We start from the raw sequence: 10,110 nt of genomic DNA on the forward strand, positions 1-10,110 counted from the left end.
CCCGGGCACCGAGCCCCTTCCCCCGAATCATCCACAGAACAACACCACCACCACCAAACTTTGCTGAAATTGATAAAGAGATTAGGCGAGCAAAGCCTCTTCCGAGCTAGCTAAAAATAAGAACCCGCAGATTTCTGCCACGGTCAACGCACGGGGAGAAATCCACAAACATGGCACGCTTCCCTTGTTCCTCGCTGCTATAAATAGAGAAGTCTCAAGGAGTCAACAGTGGGGGAGAGGAAAGGAGGGGGGGAAAAATAAAGAAAGAAACAAAACCCCAAAGTGCGCTCGTAGCAAGAGCGGGGCAGAGGCTGGGGCGTGCAAGCGCAAGCCCCGCACGCGGAGCCCCGCTGCTGGCAGCGCTGCCCCCCCCCCCGAGGGGTCCCCGAGGTGGGCTGGGGACTCTGCAGGGCACCGAGGGCTCGGGGGGAGCCCGGAGAGGGACGAGCCGAGCCCGGCCGCGCACCGCGATCAGCACCTCCGAGAGCTCCGCGTCCCGGCGCCCCCGGCGTCTTCTGCTAACACCGCGCTCGCTGCCCTCCGGGTAAACATCCACCGATCCCCCGGTCCGCAAACCCGGCAAGCATCCTCTTCCAGAGATATTCAGAAAGTTTCCCGGCTGAAAGCAATGTCGTGTTTATATATATATATATTTTTTTAAATCTCCTCCTTCCTCGTCTTATTCAAGCTCTTTTCAGTCAGAAGCAGAATATGTCCACTAGCGTCTCGCAGCCAGCGAGAGAGCGAGCGAGCAAAGATGGACCTAGGAGCATGATGATCATCATAAAATCCCCTCGGTTCTCCAGTGCAATTTTCAAAACAACAACCCAGCCTTCGTGCTCTAAAAGCGAAACGCCTGCGTCTGTTTACATCAACTGTGTGCTCCGAAAGCCTTTCCCCTCTGTCTCAATCCAAGGGAGGAAAAAAAAAAAAAAGAAGAGGAAAAGAAAAAAAAAAAAAGAAAAAAAGCCCGCATTATCTGCCTTTGTCAGCGAAAGAACATAATATTGACTTACCTTTCCCCACAGCTATTGTCTGCCCCTTTGCAAAATGACATCACGGAAACCAATCATGAAATTTGCATGGGGGAGGTTGTGGGGGGAGAGTTCTTGGAGGGCAGCCCACTTCCCTACACCAGTAACACGCGTGTAGGACGGGTTGTTGGTTTCAATTAAATATCTGATACTCCTTAGTGTGTGAACTCTTAAGCCTGCTAAAGGCAATGTCTCATTTACTTAATGACCGCTCTCATTAATGGAAATGGCACAGAGGGGGCTTGCTGCGCCTTCCCTTTGTAAATACACTACCCATGAACCCTTGGGGTTGCAATATATCTGTTTACTCTCCGAGGTGAAATAAATTTACAGTATAGCATCAAAAAGAGAGAGAGAGAGAGAGAGAGAGATGGAGCTGCTGACTTGAGCGCACGGAGAGTTGGGGCTCTCCCAGCCCCGCCGGCCCCTCTCGCTCCCGCTCCCCCTCGCCGGGAGCCAGCAGAAGGTGAGGGATTTTTGCCCGAGCTGATTCATAATTAATATGCACGAGGCTCGGGGCTCCTTTGATGGCAGCAACACAAAAGGACGGCGAGCGCGACGAGCACCGTGCCGTCCCCCCTGCGCATCCCTCCGCGTGGTACAGCCCAATAATTCCTAATAGCAGCAAGCAGCGAGTGACAGATGCCCTGGGTTAGCACAGCTCCAGCGAAAGTACTTTACAATATTTATTGGTGGTTAGGAAGATGACCTATCACCATAAAGAACAGACCGGGAAATTTATCGCCTCCATGAACCTGGAAGTATTGCATATTAGCTGATATACATATTCAAAAGCGAGCGCTTAAAAGGTGTATAAATATTTTCCTTTTCCCTCCCCTTAAAGAAAATAAATGGCACAAGGTGTTCCCGGCAGACGTCGCCTCACCCCACGAGGGACGGATCCCGACTCGTTCAGGACTTTGGGACTGGGAGGAGAAGACCGCGAGGATAAGTCCTAAAAGAAAACGGTGGCTGAAAGAGTTCGGGGGGTGTTTTAAGTGAGCAAAGCCCTGCGTTCTGCCCGGCCGCCTGCTTTCCTCCCGGGCAGAGCCGCACTTTTCCTTGCGGAGGCCCCCGCAGGAGCCCCCCCCGGCAGAGGGGCGCATTAACACTTTGCTGGCAACTTTTTGGAAACGGGGGCAGGGGGAGCAGGGGCTCGCCTTCCTACCCGGCTCTTTTCCCCGCACCCTCACGCCTCCCCCGGCGCTGATTTAGACTTCGCTGTCATCGTACTGAAGATTTCCGAAAAGATGCGGGAGGGAGCCCCAGGAGCCGAGGCAGGGAAAGCCGGGTCCTGCCGGGGTCCTGCCCTCTCCCCTGGAAGCCCCAGCCCCGCACCGGAGCAGCTCCTGGGGGGACAGGAGGGGAAAAACCCTGGAAAAAGCCCTGGGCACTGCTCGGGGGCTCAGCCCCAGCAGCTCCGCCGGGACCCTTCCAGGCACCGTGGGCTGGAAGGAGTGCAGGATGCAGCCCCGTCCTGCCCACGGACTGTTACGGGGCCATGGCAGGGGGACACTGAGAAAATTCACCATTTAGGGCGCTTTGTTGAGAAGAGGGTGACAAAAAATATATATATATAAAAAAATAAAAAACGCTAATTTTAAACTGTTGAGGTAGTCTTGGAAATTCTTGCGATGCTCATTTCCATGGCTCGCAAGCCTGGTGTGCTCCTAACCCGTGAGCATAAAGGAGGTATTCAGCAGAGAGTGCTCCTGAAAAGCCGTTTTCTATCTCCTTTGGACACACCACGAAGACGGGGATATTTTACATCCTAAACCTTTGGCATTCAGAAATTCTATTAAACTCTTATCTGCAGGCAGCAGGCCTGGTGCTACACCGCAGCCCCATTGTTCCGCGCCCGCGATAGAATCAAAGGCAGGGCCGGGAGGGCTCAGCGCCTCTCCCCACACTGCTGCCTGGTGCTCTCCAGCGCTATTTCATTTAGACACGCAACGCTAAAACTTGAGAAACAAAAGCATAATAGCCAGGACGGGAGGCAGGAGGGAGGTGCTTTTACTTGTGCCCCCACATAAATCCGTGCGTGCACCACCGCTCGTATACAAACGCGCACGATGTGCAAACGTACCTGTGCCTCTGGTTACCAGCACGGAGGTGTTTTATTATCGCTGCTCTTGCATTTATTAGCACGCGGTGCACCCAGGGAGCCCTGAGGCAGATCGAGCTCGCAGCTCTGACACCGTTTACTAAGCTCGGGGTTACCAGAGGCCGTTCGGCTCCCCTTTGTTCCCAAACTCGCCAACCTCACCGTCCCCTTCTCTCAAAACCTCCCCGAAACGGTGCAACCAACCGGGCCCTCACCCCCAGCTTTCAGTCACCACCAAGAGCTCCAGCAAGCAGCAGGACTCCCCAGACCCCCCTCCCCACATCCCTCCGCACCCCCCAGGCTCCGGGGGCAGCAGCCCGGGCCGAGCAGTGCCGAGCCGTGCCAGCAGCGGCTCAGCACCACGGCAGCGGACAGCTCCGGCCTCCCCCGTCCGGCTTTTAAGGCATTTTTGCGCTTTTTATTTATTTATTTTTTATTTTCAAGCTCTACAGTCACCTCACAGGCGAAGTCAGGCAGCAGGTAATTATCGTGCGCTCCCAGGTCTGAAAGAGCTGCCGCATCCCCGAAGGGAGCCGTGCAGCCGAAAGGTATAAAATAAAAATATTCAAATATTTTCGCCTTTGGAGCATTGTTTGAGACGGGTACGCTGAGGGTACTGACTTCACGTCGCCTACAGAAATGAATGCCAGAAGGGTTTGTTTTTTTTTTAAGTGGATTCCCTTCACTTCTGTCCCCATGCAGTATTCTTATTTATTTATTTTAACGTCTTCCTATGCTCATCTTTTCAGATCAAGCATTTCAAGTTTCAGGTTATTTAAAATAAAACTGCAATTGCTTGTGTAAATACAGACATAAAAAACGCCGTGCTGCAGTTCGCTTGCTTCGCTGAGACTGTTCCGAAGTAATTTAGATCTCAAACTTTATGCATTTGTAATTGGCACCAGCTTCTCCGGTTACCAGCTGGGGGGTGAAAGATTTTTTCCTTGTTTCTTTCTGAAAGCTTCTATGCAGATGGGCTGGCTGCCTTAGTGCCTCAGACTACAATTAGTGCCGTTGTATGCCGAATAGAAATGGCCAGCATTAATATTGTATATGGAACAGCTGAAGGGTTGCGAAGAAACCTGCCCACTACAGGCCCCTGGCAGATGGAACAACATGCACAGGCACAAAAAAAACTTTTAATAACCCTCTGCTCGCTCTCTGGCGCGCCCCTTCTCCCCGATTTGGGCGGTTCCTTCCCGAAGAGGCGATGCCTTTGTCTCACCCCCATCTAGAGCTCTTTTCTCCCTAAAAAAGCGACAATTGAAGCAATCGGCAGCTTTTGCAAGAGGCACCTTGCGTTAGCCCAGTGCTTTCCCTTTGTACCTCGGTTAACGCAGGCACCGAAACCCCCCCGGCTCACCGGGCACGAAGCGACTTCTGTTGCATGCCACCCCCGCCCCACCCGCGTGCAAGAGCAAAAACCAAACCAAACTTAGCAGAACTGTGCCAGAAGTGGCAGAAAACAGGATTTGCTCCCCTCGCCCCCTGCCCTTTGTAAGCGGCTGGGAGCCGCGGCAGCGGGGACAAAGCCCGGCGGAGGCGCGCAGCAGCAGCAGCCCCGGGGCCGCGCGCGTCCCCGCGCACCTGTAGCCCCGCGGGGCCGCGCCCGGAGCAAGGCGGAGGGGGAACGAGCCCAGGATCTCTCCTGCTAAACGCAAACTCGGGAAACCTGCGCTCTGAAACACCCTTTCCGCTATGACATTAGGGGGGGGAAAAAAAAAAAAAAAAAAAAAGAGTCAAAAATCAGCCCAGAACAAGGGGAGCGTTTGTGGGACCGCCTTCCCCCCAGCCCAGCGAGCCCCTTTGCGAGGAGGGGCTTGGGCAGAGTTAAGCTGCTCGAGAGCTTCAGAAACAGAGGGAGAGCGGGGGCACCCAGCACGCCCCCCACCCTTACCCACGCCCTCCCCCCTCCGCCCCATTCCGCCGGCGAACGGCTACGAACCGAGGAAAGTCCCGCAGAGCTTCATCCTGGCCGGCGAGCGGTGGCTGCCTTCGCCGGGAAAGGGAGCGAGGGGGTCGGGGGGGGGGGAGGGACGGCGGCGTCCGGCGGCAGGGAGGGAGCGGAGGCTCCGCGGGGTTCCTCCCTCCCTGGGAAAAGTTCCCGGCCGGAGCAAAAACTTATCCCCGCCGTTGGCCAATGGCACCTCGCCGCCAAATCACTGCAGCGCACTCGGCGGCCAATGGGCGGGGGCGGGCCGGGGCCCGGCACAATGGCTCTGCCCCCCCCCCCCCCCCCCGACCCCCCCCACCCCGAAAGGCCAAGCCTCGCCGTGTCTTTAATTAGAAGAGAGCCGAAGCGGTAACATGCATGTCCCAGTCGGGGGTTATAATCCTATAATCACCACCCCCGCTCCAGGCTGAGCATCCCCGGAGCCCCATCCACCTCCTCTCGACCAGGGAGACCCCAAGCGAGACCATGGCTGATTGTGGAGTGACAGTGTCCCCCCCCCCAGTTCAACCCGAAGGCACCCCAGGGACCTGGCAGCCCCTGGGGAGCTCGGTGGCTGGGTGAGCGGACCTCTTGCACGTTTGAGTCTGGTTGTGCATGAGTCCCATCGTGGCCACACGCAGCTCACGGGATGCTTTGGTCCAGTCCAGGGCACGTGGGGGAAGGGGAACTGCTTCTGGGAGAGATCCGAAATGGAAAAGGACGTCCCTCTGTCTCCAAGGACAGATGGCAACATTGGACTCAACCGATCCCAGCTGGAGAAAACTGGCTATGGGCCAGCGAGGAACACTCTCGCTGGCCTCCCAGATGGAAAAGCAGGGAAATAGTTACCAGGAAATAATAATGATAATAAAAATTAACCAGCAAAATTAACCAGGATTTTAATTACAATGTATGGTAACACCGAACTTTGCTACCTTGTTGGCTCCAAAGGCAAAGTGCCTTCAGCAGGTTGTGTGGCCCACTGCACTCTCTGCATCACCCTCGACAAAAATGTAACCAGCTCCTTCTTAGGGTCAGCTCTGACCTGCAGAGAGGGGAAAGTGTCTTTCCTGAAAGTGTGAGAGGGGAGGGATTGCCTGGCAAAAAGCCCGATTGTCAGTATGAAAACTCAGCCCTCTGACCTGGGTGGGTAAATAAGTGCGCTTGCAGACAGAGGGCAAGCCATCCCAGGCCTCAGCTCGGGCAATCTGGGAGAGGGAAAGGGGAAAAGCCTGGCCTTGGAGGGGCAGGTGGCACCAGTAACAAGGAGTGCTGGACAAAGCTGATATTAGCTGAAGGAGAGCTGAATGCAATTTATCTCAGCATGGTATGCCTGTATATTTGGGTATTTTTTTTAATTTTATAAACACAGGGGGGTGCAGTTGGAATAAAGGTCAGCAAAGAATGTAGAACAAGAGGCTAATTCACTCCTTGGTGCAAGATCCCGGGCTGAACTCTGCTGAATGCGTCAAACTCCTTAATTCAGATTTCTTTGAAGGCAGAAGGCTGGAAGGGGGAGCCGGGAGGAACAGCTTTGCTGGATCGGGGCATGGAGGTGAATTTCTACATTCACCTTTCTCCTGCACATCCATCATCGTCTTCTGCTAATCTCAGGGAGGGCTAAGAAATTAATAATAATAATCATGATCACAAGCACTGGATTGAATTAGAAGTCAGGAGTATGGTTCAAATTAAAAATGTAACTGCTGAATTGGTGAGCTTTTTTGTGATTCTTGCTCTTAGAAAGACTGGAAAAAGCCACGCTCAGCACATCCAGCTCACCTGCCCAGCTTGGGAAGGGAGCTGGGAATGGTCCCCCAGTACAGGTACATCTGAGCTGCACAGATCTCCCAGACGAAGGGGGTGCGAGGCTGCCTCTTTGGGGACCAGCACCTCTTTGGTCTTTGTATTAGCAGCTCTGTCTCTTCAGAATATTCTGCGCTTTATCGTTCCTTCATCCTTGGAAGATGAGAGGTGACATTGCGGAGAGCTCTGCGCTTGGAAAGTGACTTTCAGAATTATATTCTTGCAACATGAAACTTTCACTCTCTCATCTGCAGCCTCTTGGGGCTTTAATGGGAGACAGCAAAGTGCCTCTTCCTCCTCCCCTCTTTTCTTTTCCTCCCCTTTTCTCACGCAGCTGCAACGGCCAGGATTCAGCAAGGTCACTTAACTTCATTGCTGCCTGCATGCAGGAGATCTCAAATTAAGGTGTGTTGGGAGAAGCCTGTTGAGATGAAACAGCCCTTACGCAGCTCCGGCAAGCAAGGAAAGGAAACCAATTCACAGTGGCTCCCGAACGGCCCACCTTCCCCAGGCATTAGCTGGGGAAAAAGGTGAAGACTCCGAGGAGACAAAAGCAGAGTGAAATTAGTTCATCCGGGAGCTGGGAGATGCTGGCTTTTGTCTGGCACAGGGAGCCCCGCAACGTTATAAGCAGGTCTTATGACTGCATCTGCCTTTTTCACTCCTTTTTGGTGATTTTCTCAGGCACCTCATCCTTGTTTTTCCTGCTGCTGCCTCCCCTTTGCTCCCCTCTACCAGCGAGGCAGGGCTGGTCCTGTCTCCCTCCATCCTTCAGTCTCAGAGCTCAGTGCAAAGCTATGGCGGCTGGTTTGTTCGGGCTCTGGACCCCCTTGTGGTGTTCTCCTCCTCCCCGCTGCAGCCTGAATGGGAGCAGAATCCAACCCTGGAGCCAAAGAGAGCACAAATGGGAAGAGAAACAAATCACAGAAACTCCACTGGTATCTGAAAGATTCCCTGGCATGTGTCCGTGGAAGCCACATGGCTCCCGTGGAAGAAGACCGAAGGAAATTCTGTCCTTTTGTAGCCCAGTTCCTGCTGATGCACTGCCAGACGGGGGGAGTTTATTGTTCCATGTGCGCAATTTTGCATCTGAAAAAACAAAATTCACCAAAACGTTTCACCACACACCCCACCACCATGTTACCACAGCCTGTGTCAAACCTTCCTCACCCGACACAGTTACCCTGGTCCCCAGCAGCCCTGGCTTTGTCAGGAAGACGGGGACAGTTCCAGTTATCTGTTGAGTGTTTGCTTCTGCCTTAAATCACTTCCTCCACCACCTCGCAGATCACAGTGCGAGGGAGAGACGGAGAAGCAGTATGCAGATATTGTCAAGCTCAACTTGATAGGTACTGTCAAAACTGCCAGAGTGTGGTGACAATAAACATTTTAGCTGGCTAACAATTTGCTGCAAAAAGGGTTGACCCTGAAATCAAGTTCTGCTGTAATGAACACTTTGTCTCCAAATATTTGCATTTTTGCTGACAAGGTTCACTCTCCAGGAGATTTCCCGCGCCCGTGAGCAATCTGCCTTCAGACGAGGCGGAGGATGGCTGCGGTTTCCAGAGCCAGTTCGCTATCCAACTGCAGCGCGTGTGAGGGATGTGCGGGTGCCTGCGGTGAGCAGAGGCACCGTGGATGGGGGGTCCCCAACCAGAGGGGCTGCTCAGCTCCAGGGTGCTGCTCACCCGCACAGAGAAACCTGTTTCTCTCAGGTTTTGGCGCGGCAATGCAACGCTGACAGCACAAAACTGAGAGTGATGATTAGGGAAACTGAGGCACGTGGAGTTTTGGGACAAGCTGGGGCTGCCCACGCCCAGGAGCTGCTGAGCTGGGTCTCCTTCCACCCTCCTCAAAGTGGCAAGGGATTTGACCAACGCTACACCTTGCTGCTGGCAGAGCTGAGAGCCAAGCGCCGTGTTCCTTAGCCCAGAGTCCCCCAAACCCAGGTGGCTCCACAGTAGCAGAGCAAATGCCGAAAGCTCCCTTGCTGCAAAGGCAGAGATGCAGTGCTTATACATTTTTTTTTTTTTCAGAAGAGGGATGATCACCACCTTGGTGGGCATATTTTGGTCTGTTCCCATGAGTGACGGGCAAATGAGCTCCACATAATTCACCAGGGGCCAGGTCTCCAGCCTGGACTGGGGGCATTCGCTTGCACAGCGTACCCAGGGGAATAAGTGCCCCCCACCCACATGGCCTCGGTTCCAACACGTGCCATTTGTCACAGCTCCGGGCATGGGGCAGAGCAGCAGGAAGAGCAGGGGCTGGCTTCTGGCTTAGGACTTCATCACGACAGCTACATCACTACATTTACTCCTTGATACTGGAAAAAATCCCCAGGTGGGCAGCTGCACGAGGGCCTAGGAGGCAGAGATCTGCATTTCATTTCCTTTTTTTCCACTGATTTTTGAGGGTGGCCACGGTCAAGTCTCCTCATCCATTTTCCCTCTGACACTTGCCTTCTCTATTTAGAGTAAAATGTGCTCAGAGCGTTCCCTGCCTCTCACCACGTCTATCAGCAGTGCTCACCAGGCTGGGCTGTGATTTGCTTGAGATCCCTAAATTCCTAGTCAAATACACAATAAATTGTAATAAAACTTCTCACTGCTGGAGGAAACTGGGGGGAAAAAGACAGAGAAAGTACTTATAGGTTTGCAAAAAGAACATAAAGGGAAGAAAAGCACGGCTTATTTCATTTTTATATCCCTTTCCCCTCCCTGCTGTAATGAAAGGCAATTTTCACTAGCAGAATGTTGCCATTTTGCCAGAGAAAAATTCCCAGTTTTGGCCAGAGACTGGTGTGTTTTTTTTTTACCCTATCCATGACCAAAAGCTGTTGGCTCTCTGGCAGCAGTGGCAGCGCCGTGCTTGGCTCTGCCATCCCCTGGTGCCTCTGCCCTGGGTTTGGGTAGGGTGCAGTGCACTAAATGAGTATGACCTTGGACAGACCTGTAAATTGGGTCCAAACGTGGCAGCAAATCTCCGTGGGAGAAGTAAATGGGTGCTGCTGCTGCTGGCCATGCCCGGTGAGCCCACACGAGCCCTGCAAAGAAATGTTTGTGGCCCCTTAGAAAAGCAAAACCTGCTGCCGCCGCCCCATAGAAGCATACAGAGGAACACGCAGGTGCACCCATGGCCTTGAAAACTTCCCCTCACACCCCCTCTGTGGGTCTCTATTGGAAATTTTTTCATACACCTTGCTACAGAGGAGTTTTTAACACTGGCTAATG

At 53.4% G+C, this 10,110-nt stretch overlaps 1 protein-coding gene across 6 annotated transcripts in view; it reads right to left on the bottom strand.

Annotated features, from left to right (window-relative positions):
* Nucleotides 1-5,201, bottom strand: part of MYT1 (myelin transcription factor 1) — a 61,901-nt gene extending 56,700 nt beyond the window's left edge. For 4 of the 6 annotated variants that reach the window (XM_040575555.1, XM_040575558.1, XM_040575554.1 and 1 more), the window contains exon 1: nt 5,084-5,201. In XM_040575555.1, the coding sequence (XP_040431489.1) occupies nt 5,084-5,108 (25 nt within the window). In that variant the 5' untranslated portion in view covers nt 5,109-5,201. Of the gene's footprint in view, nt 1-478; nt 886-1,016; nt 1,175-5,083 lie in introns of those variants that run through there. The other 2 variants (XM_040575557.1, XM_040575556.1) reach the window with 2 other exon arrangements.
* Between the last annotated feature and the right edge of the window lie 4,909 nt (nt 5,202-10,110).

The sequence above is a fragment of the Cygnus olor genome, chromosome 16 (assembly GCF_009769625.2).
Source record: "Cygnus olor isolate bCygOlo1 chromosome 16, bCygOlo1.pri.v2, whole genome shotgun sequence".
In the NCBI taxonomy this organism is placed as follows: Eukaryota; Metazoa; Chordata; class Aves; order Anseriformes; family Anatidae; genus Cygnus; species Cygnus olor.